Genomic DNA, 21,233 nt, shown 5'->3' with positions numbered 1-21,233 from the left:
GCGACATCACGTCTTCTTCCCGATTCTCCTGAGCATGCAAAATGTTTTTACTTTTCTACGCGTGGACGTGTTATACGTCAGCTACCGTCTGTAACTGCAGCAGTCCAATATATTGTTGCTAACTTACACTATGCATGTCACATTGTAGAATAGCCATTCCACATCAAACTACACATCATGTGATACTGCACTATTAATACTACACTGTTTATATATCTGTTTTTGTATTGTTTGTCAGCTTTTATGAGAAAATATTTTTATTTCATTTTCATATACTTGTCTGTGTTCGTACACGAGTGAAATGAAGAAATAGGTCATTGAAAGCATTATCTTCTCAAGCAAATCACTTTGCAGAAGCGTTAAGTGCCTTTTTGGTTGTACTGAGTTGGCATCTGAATGAGTGTTTTGGTGCTTGGAAACCAAGAATGGACAATTATTTGTTATTGCTACAAGGGTTTTAAAAAAGTATTCATGTTTTGTAATATAGTACCCACATTTTCAGCTAGACCATGCATTTCATCTGATATCTTGATATACTGAATAACACTGGGCTGCTGTTGAACAGTGTATTGTGGTCTATGGAGTGGTCAGTCTGCCTTCATTAAAATATCTCTGTGTTTTTAAATAAACAGCTGCAAAGTGGGCCCATTTCTCTGGAGATATCTGTTAAAAAAGTGTGTTTAATACCTCACGTACCTAAAGCCTAAATATACTGAAGCCATGATTCTTTTCACCAACACTAACTGTTACCTTGTGTGTGGTTTTTATTGAGGTAATGTTTTGTATCTCTATACATTTTGACCCTTTTTTGCCATAAGTGCCGTTAACTGCTGTCAATGTAAGCCTGCCTGATGGGGATGGAAGTCATGCTCTCAAGAAAGATTGATCTAGCTTTAAAACAGATTCTGTTGCAAAGTATTGACCTTAAAGGAACAGTATGTAGCATTTAGTAATTTTGTAAAGCAGTAAAGGGGATAGTGCAAAAAACAAGATGCATCAGCTAACACAGTAAAAAAAGAGCTAAACAAAGTGTAACAAAATATGAACCATTTAAATAGAAGTATAAAAATAGGAGCAGTATATACAGTATTGACAATAAACAGACTTAAAATTGCACAAGTGGAAAATGATATTGCACAGTGACAATGAAATGAAATTCCACCTGAAAATATTGCACAGTATGAATTACACCTTAGTAGTAATAACGATAATGATATTGCACAGTCATTATACAGTATAGTGCAGTTATTGTCAAATGCATTATATCTATTCTTTTGGTTCAGTTGACAGCAGTAGAATAGCATGACATGCGCAGTAGTGCACTTCCAGACTATCAGACCAGAAGTACATTTGAGAAGCCAACTCTCTTGACTCCACTTACTCTTTGACGACGTCAACACAACGTAACACCGGATAGGCTACGAACCCGGAAACAGTGACGTTTTCAACGCTAGCTGCTTGTGTACTTGTGTATCAGGAAGAATGACATTTTCCAATTCATTATTTTGAACAAAAAAAACCTTATTAAGAGCAGACAGCTAAGCTACACGAATATCAGTCACTTTGGAGCAAGAAGTTAACGTTTTTAGGTAGTTGTCAGTTTTCTCTCTTGCCAGCTGGACGCTCGTCGTCTTTGTTTATCGTCGTTTTGTTTGTGCGTTGTGTCAGCTGGCCGGTGGACAGTATGGACGGAGAGGCGGACGGCTTGGTGGACGAAGCCGGCAGGAAGCGCAGGGTGCACGGCATGCTGAAGCTCTACTACGGGATGAATGAGGAAGGAAAGGTCCCGGAGCTGCCGGAGTCCCTGGATCCCTGCGACATTAACGGGCCGCATTTTGACCCCGAGGTTTTCCTCAACAAGGTGAGAGCCTCTCTCTGCTGTCATGTGAACGGTTTCCACTGTGACACACAGCTCACATGCTAATGCACTCTGCAGCACTGTGCATGCTATCAACTGTGTGCCAATATCAGTGTTACCTGGATCTCCTAATGGGCCTAGTAACTTTTCTATATGCTGTTTTTAAATTATATTTAGCACCATTGAGTATTGCTGCTGAGCTCACTGCTCATAAAACTACAATACCCAGAGGGCCATTTGCTGTAATGTGGTAGGGAAATTGAATTGATAATATGAATGATTATTTAATTCAATTCAATTCATCTTTATTGACAGACTCGAAGTCCATTAAAAAACATACAACACAAACAACAATACATACATTAAAATAGAAACTGCCACTTTTTATAATCAACAATTATAATTTATTATTAATTTTATAATTTTATAATAATATTTGACTGAAAGGAAATTTGAGTGTCTGGGATGCATCACCAGCAGTCAGTTTAAAGTGATGACACACTGGAAAGGCTCCTTAGGTGTACCAGGGAATATGGACACCTGTAAAAATGCAGACAGTTGTGAATTGACATGAGGTCATGGGATAAAGGTTAAAGAACCAAACATTAAGTGGGAATATAATTAAGTTTTCTAGAGATGTTCCCATACCATTTTTTCCTTCCAGATACCGGATCCGATACATGAACTTGCGGATTATTATTATTATTATTATTATTATTATTATTATTTAACAGCTGATTACTACTGACCATGTATGGATGTGATATGATTACTATCTTTATTGTGTGGCCTGGCTCAGGTTAAACACTTACTAAAACATGAAGAAATACATACAGAGTATTAATGCAATATAACTTTCTTTTATTACTGAGTTTGTCAGTTACAAAAAACATAAATTAATAATAAAAAAAATTCTAAAATATTAAATAATCCGGTTAAACAAGTTGATTTTTTTCTGGGTTAATAAATTATGGTATCGGATCGGTGCATAGATACTCAATACTGATTTTTGGGCAGTATCGGACGCATTTCCGATTCTGGTACCCGTATCGGAACACACTCTACAGTTTTCATTACCAAACAATGCAAAAATTAACTAGTGTTCATTCAACTGTCATTACATCTCATGGAAAAGGCAAAGAATGAAGTGGACTGGACTTGTTAACCACATAATACAACAAATAATTATACAAGAAATCACCAGTAAACCTACAGTAACTTAAATTCCATACACATCATTGCGCTCTTTCTTGTGGAAGAACGGTAGTGATTGAATGTACACACATTTACAAGCTGTGGATGATGATTTAACACTGCTTTGGTGAAATCAGTTTTGAAAAAAGCTGCAACATGAATGACAACGACATTCTCAATAGTGTGTAATTTGGCATTGTATTTTATATGTACTGTTTTTAAGTGTCCATGTGACCATTGTGTGTTTTGTGTCCGAATGCAGCTCAGAAGGGAGTGCTCTCTTGCGGAGTTGATGGACCAGGAGACCTGCATGGTCAAGCAGATCCGCTCTTTGGACAGCGACATGCAGACGCTGGTGTATGAAAACTACAACAAGTTCATATCTGCTACAGGTGAGGGGAACGTCTCGCTCACTGTTAAGTTACTGTTGAAATGTTGTCTGATTTCGTTGAATTGTCTATAGCTGGATAGGTAAACCATCTTGCCGTGTTTTTTTCCAGACACCATAAGAAAGATGAAGAACGATTTCAAAAAGATGGAGGATGAAATGGATTGCCTGTCTGCCAACATGGCTGCGATCACTGAGTTCAGTGCTCGTATCAGTGGCACTCTTCAAGACCAGCACGCACAGATTACAAAACTCTCAGGTGAGACCTAATCAGGCAGTTAGTTTTGTTGAGTCAGTTCATGATGGTTATTTTCATATTTTTGTCTTTTCGTGTTCCAGGGGTTCACACTCTGTTGAGGAAGCTGCAGTTTCTGTTTGAACTGCCCGCCAGATTAAATAAGTGTCTGGAACTGCAGGCCTATGCTCAGGCGGTGAGATCCCACCGCCGCGCCCGCTGTGTGCTGCAGCAGTACAGTCACTTGCCATCCTTCAAGGGGATCCAGGACGACTGTCACGCCATCATGGACAACCTGGCGCAGGAGCTTCGACAGAAGTTCAGGTGGGAATCTCTCAACCTACATTTAGATTAGAGACGCCACTGTGAGTGAACATAACACTTAGGAGTCACGTTTACTGCAAACAAGAAATGTGACTGACGATGGCAACCATATTTTATGAAAAGTATTTACAAAAGCGTGCACATCCAGATGATAAATACTAGGTGCTGGACAGAAAAGCATGTTAAAGATGGAAAAATGGAGTCCATAGAAATAAATTAGGATTGAATCAATTGAAAATGACAAATCCTCATTTGGTTCTTTTAGACTGTTGCCATTATTTCATCCTGATTTCACTCAAACTAATATTGCCATTTTGCTACATTTTATATTAAAGATATTAATGCTGCTCAACTAAAAAGTCATCTAAGAAAATATTTGCCGTAATACAGATGTTTTGTCACTATTGAATGTTGTGCTTTCCTGTACAAAATCCTTTTTACAGTTTGAATTTCGACATGTTTAAAGATAGATTTGTTTCTTTGTTGTTGCCTTAAAGGGATGGTGGGTCAAGCGCTAAAGATTTATCAGAGTGTGTGGAGCTGCTGCTACAGTTGGATGAGCCAGCGGAGGAGCTGTGTGATAAATTCCTGAGCCATGCGCGCTCTCGGCTCGAGTCGGACCTCCAGGGTCTGGAAGCAGAGATAAGACCGTACCCGTCTGCCTCAATCGTGAAAGATGCTCCTGCACGCAAGTTGTCGTCTGCTGCTGCGGCCCCTGGATCTCCGACTGTTAGCTCCCCCAAAACGAGCGCTCTCCCTTCTCCTACCTCAAACACTGACATCCTGGAATTCATCGACAGAGGCTGCAATGAATTTGTCAGCAGCTTATGTTTAGTAATAGCATCCTATCAAGAACTATTTATCAACCATGCTCAGACAGGTGAGCTCGCATCCAAAAATATCCCTCAGATGGCAAATGGTAAGCTGCACGCCTTTGTGGATGATCTGGCCGCTCGGTATTTCTCGCTGGTGGAGCGGAGGATACAAGAGGAGAAAGGGGTCGGAGATAACTCCCTCCTGGTCCGCGCGCTCGACCGCTTCCACCGCAGACTTCAGGCTGTGGCCAAACTGCTGCCGGGCTCCGCCGTGCCAAACCAGGGGACAGCGATTGTGGTACGGGCAGCGACGGAGCGAGTCAAGCAGTACCTCTCCGCCCTGCAGAGCTTCTACATGGACAGCCTGACAGACGTGAGGCAGGCCCTAGCGACACCTCGGCTCTCTGTGGCCAGTGCTTCAGTGGCTGGAGGCGGAGGTCTTCTAGGGGGACCGGTATCCGGCAGGGATCCGACCAGCCTGCCAGAGCTGCTCTCCTCCCTGTCCGCCTCGATTCTCAATCAAATCAAGTCAGTGTTGGCATCAGTGCATCTCTTCACAGCTAAAGACATCACATTCTCCAACAAGCCGTACTTCAAGGTGAATAGTTTTTCCTGTTTATTTGTTAACAGCTTGCCCCAGACATAAATCATTTTCTGCTCTACCCCAGAGTGACAGCTGTTTTCCTCTGTCTTCTCCTCATAGGGTGAGTTCTGCAGCCAGGGTGTACGTGAGAGCCTGGTGGTGAGCTTTATAAAGTTTGTGTGCCAGTCTTCTCGCCAGTTTTGCGAGAGCGCAGGAGACAAGGGGGGTTCGACTCCTCCGGCTCTTCTGCTGCTGCTGTCTCGCCTCTGCTTGGACTACGAGACCTCTACTATCTCCTACATACTCACTCTCACAGATGAACAGTTCCTTGTGCAGGTAAATGGCTTGTCAGCTTATGAATGCAGCGGCTTTCACAATAGACCATATTACACTGTAAAGATACAGTATTTAACAGTATTTTTTCTCTTGAAAGTTGCATTTTAGAAGAGCATCAGTCCCCATAAAATTACTATTCTGTAATGTTTTTGAATGATTTTTTAAAACTCCTTAAAATTGACATATTTCAACTCCCAAAATGTAACCTGTCTTCTCCTTTTTGTACTTTCTCAGCATCACAGTCCCGTAACACCCGTCACAACTTTATGTGCAGAAGCCAGGGAGGCAGCACAGAAACTGCTGAACCATTATGTAAAGGTAGGTTTTCCCCTTTTCTTACTGAGGGGAAAAAAAGAGAGATCAATGCAGGGAAATAATTCTACAAACCTCTTCTCACAAATTTGTTTATTTTATTGTTCGTCTTTGCAGGTTCAGGGCCTGATTATCTCTCAAATGTTAAGAAAAAGCGTCGAAACACGAGACTGGGTCAACACCATCGAGCCACGTAATGTCCGCGCTGTGATGAAGAGAGTAGTAGAGGACACCACCTCCATTGATGTGCAGGTCACAGTTCACAACATCATCATCTGCATTATTATGTCCTCACGTCCACTCATGATGCTTTCATCACCATGCGTGTGTCCAGGCTGTCTTATGAACCGTCTCTGCTCCACCATAGGTTGGTCTGTTATACGAAGAAGGTGTGAGGAAAGCACACAGCAGTGACTCCAGCAAAAGGACTTTCTCTGTGTACAGCAACTCGAGGCAGCAGACCCGCTATGCTGCCAGCTATACTCCGAGGTAAACACGCTGCAAATAGGCTGGTGATGAAACAAAGTGGAGTCCTCTAAAATGCTACCTCATTTCCGGGTTTTAGGACTCATTCCTGTTGCACTCTATTATTACCTCCTTCACTTTCACTTTCATAAGCTTTTAATTGTTGGTTTACTTGAGTATTTTGTCTGCCTGCAGTGCTCCCATGGATACTAATCTACTGAGCAACATACACAAGCTGTTTTCAGAGAGGATCGACATCTTCAGCTCAGTAGAGTTCAACAAGGTGAGTGCAGGTCTTCGTTATGCTGTAGTGTTATCTTTAGTGAAAATCACGTCTCACACACAAACCCACACATCCCTTCAATGTCCCAGGTCTCCGTGATGACGGGAATTATCAAAATCAGTTTAAAGACATTCCTGGAGTGCGTCCGCCTGCGCACCTTTGGCCGTTACGGGCTGCAGCAGATCCAGGTGGACTGCCACTACCTGCAGATGTACCTGTGGCGGTTCGTCTCCGACGAGAACCTTGTGCACTTCCTGCTGGATGAGATAGTGGGGAGCTCCGCCCACCGGTGCCTGGATCCCGCCCCGATGGAGCAGAGCGTGATCGAAGTGATCTGTGAACGGGGTTAAAGCTCAAAGTGCGGCATGGCCAGCTAAGTCTTCTCCAAACACCAGGTCACAAATACAGACAGAATAACAATACACACTGGAATTTATACTCTCTCTGTTACATAATAACTGTTAAATGTTAAATTTATTAATCCAGATTCAAACTATACTGTAAAATGGGGTAGGGGTAGCACTTTCACTGCTGTAAGAATAGCTGTAAATCTTCCAACACTAATCAAACAACATTTGGCGATTATGTTGTCAAGAAGATTAAATCAGACAGATCAATATTTCATTCCAGGCACTTGCCTTATAAAGTGCACATGAGCCTTGACTACTTGGGTTTAATATTACAACAGTGATTACAAACCATAGAATATGAGAAGAGAAACCCCTCTCATCTCCTATATTGGCAAAGATAAAAATAAATGAATTACCCATGATGTAAGCGAAACTTTTTATCACATGTTCCCCTTGAAGGAAACGTGTTTAAAACACGTTTTGAATACAGAATATGAATGATTAAAGACAAAAGCTGTGTCCTGTGGAAATCTCCTGTATTAATAAATTATTTTAGGGGTAATTTTGCTGAATAATTTGCAATCTGAATGTCATCTGATTATGTAATCTACAGTATGTCTTAACACTAAAGTAACCACATCAGATTTACTGTAACTCTTGACTTCAGGTTAGTCGATTATCTTGTTTTCTGTGCATGCCTTCCACAGATAAACAGGATTGGTTTAAATGTGTACGTCTACAATAAAAGTGTATGAATGTGTGAGATTCAAAATGTGTGTTCTTCCTTTACAAAACCAGTTGTAACAGGCAAATTTAAAGCTAGAGACCATTCTGCGATGGATGAGATCACACTGCAACACCAAATCGGGCCAGGGGTATAAAGTGTGGGGGCCAATTGCACCTTCCCCACTTCCTACCCGCTTCCTACTGGCGCCCTTGCTCGGGTTCAACTCAGTCTTCATTTTTATCTGTGTGGCAGCATCTTGCACGGTTGTGACACTATCGCTGTGACAAACACTGCGTTCCAAATTGCATACTTTTTCTTTTTACTTGTAGTACGTACTGCAGCTGCCTTTACAAAGTACGTACTGTTGCATGTAGTATGCGTACAATTGGGACATACTACTTTGTCATAACATTGCGCCTTGAACTTTGACCCTCTTGCTCATATACATGCTGCAACAAGGATTGTGGGTCAGAATAGCCAGAAAAGCATGCTGGCTTGCATACTGCAAAATACAACCAGATGCAGAGTAGAACATCCAGGTATTTTTGGCATACTGCAGTTGTATGCATGCTATGTATTGGGACGTACTAGTTATTTTTCTTTCAGACTAAATAGTTTGGTAGTATGGGTATTGGAACGCACAGAAAATGTGTCCACATACAGACAGAAATGTAATCACTTGGCAAAGTACTCAAAACTGCATCTGTGGTAGTTTCTGCTCCAGGACCACATTTTCATGTTCCTCTGCTTCTCCTCGCAATTCATCAACCTCTGGAAGAACTTGGCTTTTTATGTCTGTTTTGACTATATGGACTTTATTTTCATCCTCTCTATTGTCTTCTCCTCCCACATCTCCCGAGTTTGCCAATGCCTCATAAATTGTCTCCAGATTTCGCGGTCTGGTTGTGTTCATCAACTATGAAAAACAGTTTGGAAGTTTGTAAAAAGTAAATTGCAAAGAAGTACACAAACTTGCAGCCAATTTTATTCTTTATTCTTTATTTTTTATTCTTTATTTTTGGCATACTGCATTTGTATGCATGCTATGAATTAGGACGTACTAGTTATTTTTCTTTCAGACTAAATAGTATGGTAATATGGGTATTGGAACGCACAGAAAATTTGTCCACATGCAGACAGAAATATAATCACTTGGCAAAGTACTCAAAACTGCATCTGTGGTAGTTCCTGCAACAGTAGGTGTCTCCAGGACCACATTTTGCCATGATGGCACACACAGACAAGGTGAAAACAGTACCAGCCACATGGTATGATATTGTTATTACATGAATATTTCAGTTGCAGCCTCACTGTTAACATACAGGTTTAGAAGTCGTTTAACTCAACAATATCACAAGATATCAATGGAATTCAATCAATCAATCAACATTTATTTGTATAGCCCTTTACAATAACCACAAGGTACCCAAAGTGATTTACATTAACATCAAGAAATAACAGGAATAAAAACACAACATATCATAAAATCATAAAAAGGTACATAAAAAGCACAGGAAAAAATGTCACAGCGCTACTAGGTATTAAAAGCCAATCTAAATAAAAAAGTCTATTCAGGAATTCAGGTGTATTTCACAACGCCTGCAGCCATCCCTCTCTACAGCACGCAGCTCACTGTCGCCACTTGATGAGCTCATCTGATTGGCTGAACCTCTTCTCTCCACCCTCTTCTGATGACCGCGGAGGGATCTGATTGGCTGAGAGACAGTTTGCTTGTCGACGTGTTTCGGGGGCGTTTCCATCTGCAGGTTGGATGGATGCATGAAGAATATCATTACCGTCCCACCTACACCTCCATGCTTTACACCGGTAAGACACTGTATTTACTGTGTTACAAGACTAGTAGCTTTTTGTTCTTTACATGCACTGTAATTTAATGCAAAGCTGTTAATTGTTGGTCTCGCGTTTAGGTTATTGTAGCATCCGCAAGTGATAGGACAGCGAGGTTAAAGGGCCGGTTGTCTCACGTTTCATAATAGAAATGTAGCTGCATGGACACACAGGAACTAACAAGGGTGACCTGAACTTTGTCACGGTGGTTTATGACAGCAGTCGCAATAATATAACAGTATACAAAATAACAGCTCATCTACATTATGTCACAGAATGTGGAAAATGATTTAAAGAATATTTGAATATACTTTTTGTTGACACTGAAACATCAAATCGTTGATACTCATTTTTTATTGACTGACCACTGACCAGTGGTGGAAGACTCAGATCTTTTATTTAACTAAAAGTACAAATACCATTATGTAAAAAAAAAAAAAAAAAATACCCTGCCACAAGTATTACCAACTAATGCACTTAAAGTATCAAAAGTAAAAGCCCCTGAACGCACCAGAATGGCCCCTTTCATAGCGTTAAAGGTGTTATTGATAACATTTTTATGTGGATGAATTAAAAACTAAATAAATAATAATACATCCAGAGAGCCTTAAGAAAGGTGCCGAATAAAAGTATGGCTTTTCCTAAAAAAAAATTATTATGAATGTGAATTAATAATTGAAAAAATTGATGGGTCCAAAATGAATGTTTTGTTTATCTCTGTGTTAGATATCTGACGTTTGGTTCCCACTTCTAAGAAGGCTTGTGAGCCAATTGACGGTAAATGCCTGGCAATGACTTGTTGTGAAGTAAATGCAATGGAATGAGGGAGGTAGAATGCGACATCTAGTGGTTGAATGTTATCAATGTTATCAATGTTATCAATAGCACCTTTAAATATATTAAATTTGTATATTATTATTATTATCATTATTGCGTTAAAAGCTAGGCAGCATTTTAATGTAGCTGATTGAGTGAAGCTACTTTGAAGTACTTTATAACCCGTTGGGTAGTTTTCACTATCCTGACAAAACTTTCTTGTTATTACAGTTTGGCACCTCCATGTAAATGCCCATAGCTACAGCTATGCTGGGATTTTTTACTAAATGGCATTACCATCTAATTACTATTTATTTGTTCCTCAAATGTCTTTATTTTGACTGAAATATATCTGCCTTAATACCTATATATTTTTTACAGGAGACCAATAATGAGGCCAAACAATCAAGCGCTCAAACATAGATCCTCACATGACACAGAGAGGGAATTTGGAGGAACCCTGGGTGAGTGACAGCAGGCCTGACCGCCTTACCCATGAGCTATCACCATACATCCACCTTCATTTTATTTAAGACGTTTTGCCCTTTTACTCCACACCGTATAGAAATGTTTCCTATTACACTTGCGGCAGCTAAGCAGAAAATAATCATTTCATTATTCATGCACTCCTGTCACTTGTGTGTCACTTGTTCACACTTCTTCTGTTTGGAAAATGTGAATGCTGAATTACATTTTCATTACACCGTGTTGCTCACAACAACACACAACCAGCGGCATACAAAAGAGCATTAATGCTAATTTGCTATTTTTGATATATAGACACTGTCATGATATTTGGTGTCTCATAAAATCATAAAACTGCTGCCACAATAGATGTAATAAGATGACAAAACTCGCTGCAGTAAAGATCACAGCATGAAATCCATCATTACAAGACTTTTCATTACAGCTCTAATTATGAATCATCACAACCATCCAAGTAAGATTTGTTATTGTGAACATGACATGAAATGAGAGAACAAATACATCACAGCTTATGTGTGTGTGTGTGTGAAAGCACATTTTCCTGCTGCGTTCCTTAAATTGAGCATCACATCCAATTTGCTATCCAGTTGTTTTTAAAGTAAAATCACATTTTGAACATGACAGCTGAGCTCTCTGCTGACTGCAGATATGACAATACTGAAGTGAACTACGTGGATTGTTGCACCCGCGCTGACAGCTACTCTAATAGTTTTGCTACTACGCCGTTATTCAACATGCTTAATTATTCACCGTTATCACACATTTGCTATATTATATACTATCTGGTACCTTAAATGGTCTCACTGTGCTCCATTATCAAGTTTTCCCTGTGATGCTGCTTCACTTTTTTTTGTATCTTCATTGCTTCTGAGTACTGCTCAGTGATGTGTTGTCAACTTGTCATCTCACTTTTATCTGTAATACCTCTCAGGTGCCTTATGCATACCCATCCTCCTCCCGTTGACGGTGCTGTTCCTGAGCTGTGTGAGTCGGTCCCCTGATGCCAGCGTGCTCCAGTGGCCCCCTCCTCTTCCCTCCACTGACCAGCTGTGGGACCCTCTGGCTCTGGTGCTTCTGCTGGGATGGATCGCTCTGCATGCCCTCCTCTATGTGATGCCATTAGGAAAGGTATGACACGTTCATCAGCCTGGCTCAAGGTTAAACTTGCATTAAAACTAGGTGTGGTGATGAACACACCAATAAGATGCTACAACCGGAAAAAAAAAATGTTTTAGGGCAAATGGTGACTTTGATGATACAACCAACCATATAAAGCACCTGTTGTGTGTTGAATTAAACCATGTATACTCAATGATAAACACTTATTTATGATGGCATGATGTAGGGTTAGGTGATAATTAATACTAATAAATTAAATAATTATCGTCAACTTTCAGTGGAATTGCGATAAAATGATCATATAGTGTAATCACTGTTTAAATGAGTAATTCCAACTAAGGCTATTTCTTTTTTCTCTATAATTTCACTTAAAACTGTTATGTTCATTTTGCACTCATGTTCTTAAAATGAGAATATAAAATGAGAAAAAATACTTTTCATTTGTCAAGTATTGAATTTACACAGGATTATACAAGAACAGACTTACCATGTGGTTATTTCATATAGACTATTTATTTATTGGATTACCAGAAAACTTGCTATATTTTGATATATATTGTTATCGAGATATGAAATTACCTATATCCTGATAGAAGATTTTGGCCATGTTGCCCAGCCCTAATTCCAACCTAATTGTATTTTTAAACCAACAAAAGAAGTTGTTAAAGCCGGGCTGAGTAACGTTTGCTGAACAGCGGCCACAAGTGGTAATTACAAGATAATGGCACTTTAAAGTTTTCCATTGTTCTCTTTAGTCAGCTGCTTCAGAGAAGTTGTTTGATATTTTGGGAAATAGAAGACAAGATTGATACCCCTTCACATGTGAAGAGGGTTTTTTTGTGTGTAAGCCTTAAAAACTTGACTCAATTTATAATGTTATTTGTGATTTTGCATATATTTTCCATACCATGATATACAGTATACTCTTGAATTTGGATTAGTTGACTTTTTCTAAGATACAACTTCATTGGTCCCCCCACAGAGAAAATGAATATGCTTTACCTGGCCTATGACTCTGTTCTAATTATTAAGAAATACACAGAATATGTTTTATGTGTTCAAATTGAAAATGATTGTATTTACCTGCAGATGTCTGAAGGATTAGTGCTGAGGGATGGAACGCGTCTCAAGTATCCCATAAATGGTATTTATATGACTGGTGCAACGCATCATATGTTTTGTTTTTATTTTTAAGAGTTAATATGAATATGTTGAAGACACAGTTTTGATCTTTTAGTCATATTTTAAGTGTGATTTTCTGCAAAGTTGTTGAGCAACGACCAGCTTTGTTTACTGTGAGTAATGATAATTGTGCTCTTGAATATTGTTGTCTATATACTGAAGTACTATAAAGTAATGATAGCTGCAATATTTCACAGTTATGCTTGAGTTTTACACAAGTTTTGAGTGCAAATGTTTTTTTTCCACATTTGTAATGCTATACTGTTGTACAATGCACCTGCTGGGACATTTTATTTTAAGGAGGATCTAAAAGTGTTTCTTTATGTATCTTTTACTTTAACCTCTACACTTTCTGGCTGACCTGACCTTGAGCTAAAGTTTACATAAGTTACACAATCTGAAGTTCCATCTCTTCCAACTTTTGCCTATTTTTATTCCAGCCTGTGTCAGTCTGCTTATCTCTTTCCCCCGGGCTTCGACATTTAGCTTTGTTTGTTTCTCTCCCCCAGGTTTTCACGGCCTGTGCATCAGCGGTGTGTTGCTGATGCTGTTACTGGGGCTCGGGGCTCCTCTGGGGTATCTGTTTGAGCTGCTGTTGCCTCTGGCTGTGTGTGCAATAGCAGTGTCATTCCTGTTCTCCGTCTACCTCTACATCCGCTCCTTTCTGGTTCCCGCTCGTGCTCTCGCCTTGGGGGGCAACACAGGTGAGGGTGGAAGTTCATCTTTAAAGGAAGAATCCACCATAAAAATACTATTTTAAAACAACTTACTGGGCATGTACTGTGCATTTGTAGGGCTCTTTTTAATGTTTGTTGGAGGATTTTTGGTATTCCTGTGGGTAATTATCTAACAGGCCAAGCTCTTCAGGAGCCTGCAGGCATCAAGTGAACACTCTCTCGAGTAAGCTGACCCCGCTGCACCGGCTACGCTGTGTGCTCTGCTGCATCTGAAGGCAGAAACCTGAGAGCATCCAGTATTGTGATTCAGCCTCTGCTCGCCGATGATGGCGCTCATCCCAGTTTGTGAAAAGACAAAATGAGCAAAGCTACAACGACATGTTGTTCTCTGTGCACATGCTGTAAAGTCAGACTTCTCGGTGATTCAGTTCATATGAAATTCATTTAGTTAACATGTAAAATAGGCACATGCGTGTATGATTTTCACAGAATATAGGCAAAATGAATTAAGCCAGTGGCTAAAGAGATGGATGGAAACAAGATGCTATGTAGCTATAGCTGCAAAAATCCCTGCAAAACTAATAGTATTCTCACTTCACCGACATGTAATAACTGATGCAATGGATTGAACATCACAGATCAGCATAGGCCTTTTTCACAGAAGACATTTTACCTCGACCTTTTTCACACATCTAAATGGAATGCAGCCGTCAATTAATGTTGATCACAGCTGTGCTTTTCCCACTGTGACATGTGAAAATGTCCGCTGTGAAAAATGCATATTAATGTGACAGTGGATTTGTCAAGCTAATTGCCCTAAACAGCTTTATACTGCAAACAGGTTTTTAGTTGCTAATTAATTGACTACTAATATTGAAATGATTGCTGATGAAGTCAGTGACATGACAGACAGATCACCTGTAAACATGATATTAATTCACTTTTGATTTACTGTATATGCTGTACCTGCAGACACTGAAAGCACAGAATTACTTTGTGTAATTATGTGGATTTTTTTGAATGCGTTCATCCCTCTGTCCTGTCTAGGAAATCCCCTATATGACTTCTTCATCGGACGGGAGCTAAACCCCCGGATTGGAAACTTTGACCTTAAATATTTCTGTGAGCTCAGACCGGGTCTGATGGGCTGGGTGAGTTAATCTGCAGGGGTGAAGAATCAACTCACTTTCAAATCATTTTTTTTGAGATTCTGTTTCTGTTAAGATTATATATCATACATATAAATGTATACTATACCGTATTTTGAGGTAAAAACTAGTGAAACTGCCTCTGATCAAGTGTGAAGAGCCGTTTTATATTAAATTTTGCTTCATAGAATCTTATATTTTACTTTCAGAAAAGGTCTTTAACCCTAGCTGTCATTTTCTCATACAAAGAGGAAGTAATACAGCAAAACAATATCATTTAATTTAAAAGCAAAAGAACTAAAAACAACAAAGATGACAACAAATGTGACATAATTAAAGTGTTTATTAAAACACAAAGCTGATATATGTACTTCTAAATCTGTTGTGATGTGTGGAGTGTACTGCTTAAAACAGAATACGTTTGTAATCTTTCACTCCATTAGTAAATATGAATAATTTAAGATACATGCCTCTAAGCATTAATTAACGCTGTAACGTGGTGATCTCTTTTAGAGAGCCCAACAACACCAACAGGTGGCGATGTTGCTCTCCCCTGATCTTTCATAATATTTTGCAGTAAGAATCAGGAACTTTTCTCCCTGATGACCTGACACAGTAAGACGTTTGTTGGAGGGCAGGCGTCGTTCTCTGTGTCTGAGTCGTCAGACCGAATGAGACGAAATATAGAAATTCCAGTGAGAGTTTCAAATCAGATTCCTAAAATTACAACAAGGTTATCTCTATCTTCACTAGTCACAAAAAAAACACCATCTATGAGACAGTAGTAGAGACAGTGAAAGGATGGAGTCATACTGCAAAATTGTCAATGTTATGAATCCTTTATTTATGTATTTTTTACTCTGTATTTACAGTATAAACAGTAAAACCTTTGCACATCTGAATGTTCTAAAGCCAGGTGCGTAGGAGAGGACAGAAAAAGCTCCCACCAGCTGGCTACAGACAGTGTGTGGGAGATGTTTGCTTCCTGTTGAATGTTTAAACTATGTACTTTCAACATCTTACAATTGCTGATAATGACATTTTAAGGGCTAAGTCTCCTAAATTATTATTATTATTATTATTAGGAAAGGAAAGAAAACATAATAGGTCCTCTTTAACATACCATCAGTTGCTAATTTATAAGGTCTATCTGTACAATCTAATGCAATTCAATACAAAGCTCTGCCATAAATTCTACCTTTACATTGTTGGAAATGTGTAAATTCAATTTTGTTTATTACTGAGGTCATAGCTAAAGGTAGTGTTGTACTGGATTACATTATATTGAGAGTTTCCATTTTTTTGTCCTCCTTATTTACGTACATGACGGGGGCAGCATATTAGAAACAAAGCTCTGATTATAATGCAGTCCAGTGCTAAAACATGTAATTGATTGAACACCTTTATGGCAGTGTCAACAAAAACAAACATTGAAGGCATCATAAAAGATTAATAATTTATGGTAGTGCTGTTGTATTGGATTGCATTAGATTGTACAGATGTACCTAATATAGTGGTGCTGGTTGCAGTTTCTTTGCATTGATTATTGGATGTTTGGTGTTTCACCTGACATTGGCTTTTTGTAGTTCTGATCCAATTAATCTCATAATGAATTTGTCTACCAATACTTGGGAAATGTAGGTGACAACTGTCGCCTAACTGGTGATATTAATCCCCCGTCTTTTCTCTCAGGTGGTCATAAACCTTGGCATGCTGATGAAGGAGGTAGAGCTCCGCGGTTCCCCCTCACTCGCCATGATACTTGTCAACAGTTTCCAGCTGCTGTATGTGGCGGATGCTCTGTGGAACGAGGTGAGGGCTCAACAGAGTCACAGATAAAGATTATGCTTCCTTGTAGATCCTAAATGTCATACATGAATTCTCATTTGAATCCTGCAGACATTTAAAAAAGATACCAAAAGATCAGAGAGATCTTTGTAACTATTATTATTTTTTTTTTCACTTAATCCCATGCACCGTTGTGTCCTAACAGGAGGCTGTTCTGACAACCATGGACATTGTGCATGACGGTTTTGGCTTTATGTTGGTCTTTGGGGACCTGGCATGGGTTCCCTTCACATACGGCCTGCAGGCTGCCTTCCTGGTCGTGCATCCGCAGGCCCTAAGTTCACTCGGAGCGGCAGCTATAATAGCACTGAATGGTAATCATGTGTGAGCTCTTGTTCATCAGGCTGTAATATTTTGTGTGTCGTAGTTAAAGATGGCGATGTTAACATTTGTCTTCTTTGCCATCAGGTATTGGATATTATGTTTTCAGAAAATCCAACTCCCAGAAGAACCAGTTCAGACGAGACCCTACACATCCAAGTGTTGCAAGTCAGTCATTTTTTTATACAGGATCTTTTCTAAATCAAGACAAATACTCCCACTTGTGCTCTTTCACATCATTTTCTATCTAATTATGTGTCTGAACTCATGCTGCGTATATCAGAATGGAGTGGGAGTTGATCTCTGAAGTGACTTTCACATCTTGTACTCAGAAACATCTGCGTTTTTTTCCTTGCAGGACTGGAGACCATCGCCACAGCAACAGGGAAACGGCTGCTGGTGTCTGGCTGGTGGGGTCTCGTTCGTCATCCCAATTACCTCGGTGACCTCCTCATGGCCCTGGCGTGGTCCCTGCCATGCGGTAAGACAGCTTAAAAGCCTCCGCGAGGCTCGTTTTTTGCATGCAGGCCACACTGATGTAACACGGTCACAGAGTCATTGTTAGAAAATGTGGATGAAGTCATAGGTAAGAGATTAATGTCAGGCTCAGTATTAATCTTGTCCAACCATATTTATCATTAGAAAGAGATACATTTAATGACATGATCTAAAACACAATGTGGATCCTACTGTCACTACTCTCCATCTGTACAGTGGTACGGTGGACAAAATAACAGAAACAACTTACAGTTCAATCAGTTTCGGGGTGTCCTTGACACGAAAAGGTTGAGAACCACTGATCTAAATCTTTAGTTTAAAGGCTTTATTGGGGGGGCAGCAGAAGTTGCGAGCAAACAGTTGCAAATTTTTCAACTATAGCTTTCATTTGGAGTCACGTTTGTGGTCACCAGATGAATATAAGTCAAATATTCACTTTCTTTTTATCTCTGTTTTGGTCTCCACCAACTGGAGGTGAAAGGTGGTCGTATTGTTAACTGGTGCATCACCTTAAAAGCAACATTATGAAATTATCTCTTAACTTTCTAGAGCCAGTGTTTGGTTTTTGTTTGTTCTGGGCTACTGTAGAAACAAGAGGACCCGCTCCCTGTGTAGATATGAAGGGCTCATTCTAAGCTAATGAAAACACAATTCTTATTTTCAGGTGATTATACACTTAATGAAAATATAGTTATGAATATTATATTCCATTTTCTGCTAATAGATCCCCTGATATGTTACACATTGTTCCTTTTAACAGGCAATGCAGTGTGTCTAACACATCCTGTGCATCAAATTTGCCTCACCAGATGCTAAATGCTCCACTAGTTCAGTCGCTTACTGTGTCTGTTTGCTGTTTGGTGCTGAGCAAATAGTGTGCATTGGGTTTTTAGAGCTTTTCACTGAAAAACAGCTGCCTGATGCGGCTGAAAAACAACACTATTATCAGAGCAGCGAGACTAAACCAAAGCAATAAAGCTGCAAGCTGGAAAATCAAAACAATGAACTGAAAGACGCTTAAAAGCTCAGTAGAGCTGAGGGGAACTGCACAGTCACGTCATAATTATCTGTGGGTTTTCCCCTTCCATATACAAGTAATGATATGATACATTGTTGCTATGAAAATATTAATTTTATAGCTGTTTTAAATCAGGAATTACTTGACCAAAAATAAGTTGAACAAAATACAAATCGGCCAACTTTCTGTAACTGACGGTTTCCGATATCAAGACATTTCAGTAGCTACCAAACAAGTATCCTATTTCCTTCCTGTCCATATTAGATAATTACACCGTGTTTGTGACTGATGCAGAAGCAATAAAGGCAGCAACAATGTGTTCTCTTTGTTCCTCTGTAAGCTGCCTTATGTTTCCCGTGAAAACTCACTCCTTAAAATGGTGGCTGTCAGACTTTTGTTCCAGCTGTCACACTGTGCTCATTGGTATTCAAACTTTGCGTGACTCACTTGTGTCGCTGCCTGTGTAATTGAGATGTACTGTAGATTCTGCCGCTGCAAAAGTCACAAACGGCTAAATTATGCACTCAAAAAAAAATAATGACAGCGTATTCCAGACGTATGAAAGCTGCACTCACAAAGAGGAACATTCAGACCCTGACTGAAAGACAAAAAGGTATTTTCTGAAAAACACTCAAAAAAATGACCAACACTTGGAACATTAAAAGCGTAATCAAAGTGGTATTCACTGCAGGGCTCTTGTGTAACACGGATTGAAAAGAAAAGGTACAGCTACTTGCAGAGGAGGGTGTACACTTGATTACAGCTTGTTTGATGTCATTCACATCGTGAACAATGTACAACAATAGTAAAAGAATGTGTCTTGATCATTTTAAATAACTTCATCTGTGAATCATAAATATGTTTTAGTTTTCTCCTGCTTACAGTTTATGAATGCTTGTCTTTTTTTTTTTAGGATTCTCACATCTTCTGCCGTACTTCTATGTCATATATTTCACCGTCTTGCTGATTCACCGGGAGGCTCGTGATGAGAGACAGTGTAGGGCCAAATACGGACTGGCGTGGGACACCTACTGTCGACTTGTCCCCTACAGGATCTTCCCTTATATCTACTAACTAAACTGGAAAGCAGATGGGTGGAACGGGACCGAAACTGTCTCACAATATCCTTGTTGTGACTCTTTAAATCCACACACACAAACCTAGCAATAACTTGAAATGTCAATCCATTTTCAGTTACACAGACCACAAATAATATCTGGTGCTGCTACTGGGAATCTGCAGGGATCTCACAGTTTGAATCAGCCTTGATTCGTTGGACGGATCGCAATTTCTTATTCATTGAGTTTTTTAACTTTCAAACCTCAGAGCAATCTGATACAGGTGAATCAGTCTCTTGTTCAGCTAAAGCATTCCAGCATAAAAGGCTAAAGCTGTAGTACATCTGAAGACAGTGTGGCCTTGTGATTCTTGTCTGAGGAAAATATGATCTCAGAAAGATAACAAATAAACGCATTCTGCGCCTTTTTTAATGAAATAATGATTTTTTTTGTTTTTACAATGTCCTCTTTTTTAAGTGTGTGTATCTGTGAAATACATTTAAAATAAACAAATACAAAACGACACTTCATCATGCATCTTAATTTCACTTATTAGACAGACAGTGAATCTCTCTTGAGTATTGTGGAATACACAATAATGTTGTGTGTACTATGCGGGGAGCTCAAATGCTTATGGAGTTTTTTCAAGCCTGTGAAGGTGGCACCTAATAGCCGTGTCAGTTTTTAATAACCTTTTCCAACCTGTCATCATCATCCTGTTTAAATGGATTCTCTTTCAAGCATTCAGGCCCTTAATAGCAGACGTTCTCCGAGCCTCTGGGCTTTTTCTGTCAGGCTTGAGCTTTGAATACGCTCTGTTCTAAATTACTATGAAGGAACAAAAAGTATTTGGACAGAATTAGTACAAGTAAAATGCAGCCTGAAAAATGGCCTCAATCATCATTAAAGTAATGCTCTTTCTTGAGGCTTTGAATCAGAGGAGGTTGATTCACTGTGGAGGTGGCAGGTGGTCGTATTGTTAACGGACTGATGCGTCACCTCGAGGAAAGCTTTTTGAATAGGTGCTTACTAAGTAGTAAATCTTATCATGGCCAGCAACATTTTAAAAGTGGAGTTTTTTTCTTTGTTGCACCTCTTTTTAAACCCCTATTCTGTTAACACGCAATGCAAAAATCAGCATTTGCAATTCTAAATCGCTGTGCATTTACACTGCAAACAATCTTTCTCTGATATTGAAATGAGATGTGCGCATACGGATGACAGAGCTCTCTTCTGACGCACACCTTCATTTTCCACCTTTTAAGCCCATTTACAGTACAGCTGGCCTCTGGCCTTGCCTACACAGCACTCAAGCTATTTGGTGTTGTTTTTCATACGCTAAGT

The 21,233-nt window shown here is 39.5% G+C and overlaps 2 protein-coding genes across 3 annotated transcripts; both read left to right on the top strand.

Annotated features, from left to right (window-relative positions):
* The first annotated feature begins 1,374 nt into the window (after window positions 1-1,374).
* Window positions 1,375-7,915, top strand: vps51 (VPS51 subunit of GARP complex). Its single transcript, XM_037749178.1, has 12 exons — window positions 1,375-1,589; window positions 1,669-1,861; window positions 3,315-3,444; window positions 3,553-3,699; window positions 3,780-3,999; window positions 4,497-5,412; window positions 5,518-5,733; window positions 5,968-6,051; window positions 6,163-6,297; window positions 6,413-6,534; window positions 6,706-6,793; window positions 6,883-7,915. Exons 2-12 carry the CDS (start codon window positions 1,685-1,687, stop codon window positions 7,141-7,143), a joined length of 2,496 nt encoding a protein of 831 aa, XP_037605106.1. The 5' UTR covers window positions 1,375-1,589; window positions 1,669-1,684; the 3' UTR covers window positions 7,144-7,915.
* Window positions 7,916-9,624: 1,709 nt separating this feature from the next.
* Window positions 9,625-20,326, top strand: tm7sf2 (transmembrane 7 superfamily member 2). 2 transcript variants are annotated; one of them, XM_037749813.1, is made up of 11 exons: window positions 9,625-9,697; window positions 10,916-10,998; window positions 11,952-12,148; window positions 13,229-13,283; window positions 13,831-14,025; window positions 15,046-15,149; window positions 16,839-16,958; window positions 17,140-17,308; window positions 17,403-17,483; window positions 17,674-17,796; window positions 19,745-20,326. In XM_037749813.1, the coding sequence occupies exons 2-11, from the start codon at window positions 10,926-10,928 to the stop codon at window positions 19,903-19,905; spliced, it is 1,278 nt and encodes a 425-aa protein (XP_037605741.1). In that variant the 5' UTR covers window positions 9,625-9,697; window positions 10,916-10,925; the 3' UTR covers window positions 19,906-20,326. The 2 variants fall into 2 exon arrangements, with proteins under 2 accessions (XP_037605741.1, XP_037605742.1); XM_037749814.1 differs by lacking the exon at window positions 9,625-9,697 and adding an exon at window positions 10,445-10,495.
* The last annotated feature ends 907 nt before the right edge of the window (window positions 20,327-21,233 follow it).

This window comes from Sebastes umbrosus, chromosome 17, assembly GCF_015220745.1.
Source record: "Sebastes umbrosus isolate fSebUmb1 chromosome 17, fSebUmb1.pri, whole genome shotgun sequence".
NCBI lineage: Eukaryota > Metazoa > Chordata > Actinopteri > Perciformes > Sebastidae > Sebastes > Sebastes umbrosus.
The sequence above is the reverse complement of the archived record's forward strand: the minus strand, read 5'-3'. Positions and strand labels throughout refer to the sequence as shown.

Coding starts and splice junctions, on each gene's coding strand:
- vps51 (XM_037749178.1), top strand. CDS start 1,685: ATGGACGGAGAGGCGGACGGCTTGGTGGACGAAGCCGGCAGGAAGCGC. Junction 1,862..3,314: donor CCGAGGTTTTCCTCAACAAG/GTGAGAGCCTCT, acceptor GTCCGAATGCAG/CTCAGAAGGGAGTGCTCTCT. Junction 6,298..6,412: donor CCACCTCCATTGATGTGCAG/GTCACAGTTCAC, acceptor GCTCCACCATAG/GTTGGTCTGTTATACGAAGA.
- tm7sf2 (XM_037749813.1), top strand. CDS start 10,926: ATGAGGCCAAACAATCAAGCGCTCAAACATAGATCCTCACATGACACA. Junction 13,284..13,830: donor TCTCAAGTATCCCATAAATG/GTATTTATATGA, acceptor TCTCTCCCCCAG/GTTTTCACGGCCTGTGCATC. Junction 15,150..16,838: donor GACCGGGTCTGATGGGCTGG/GTGAGTTAATCT, acceptor CTTTTCTCTCAG/GTGGTCATAAACCTTGGCAT.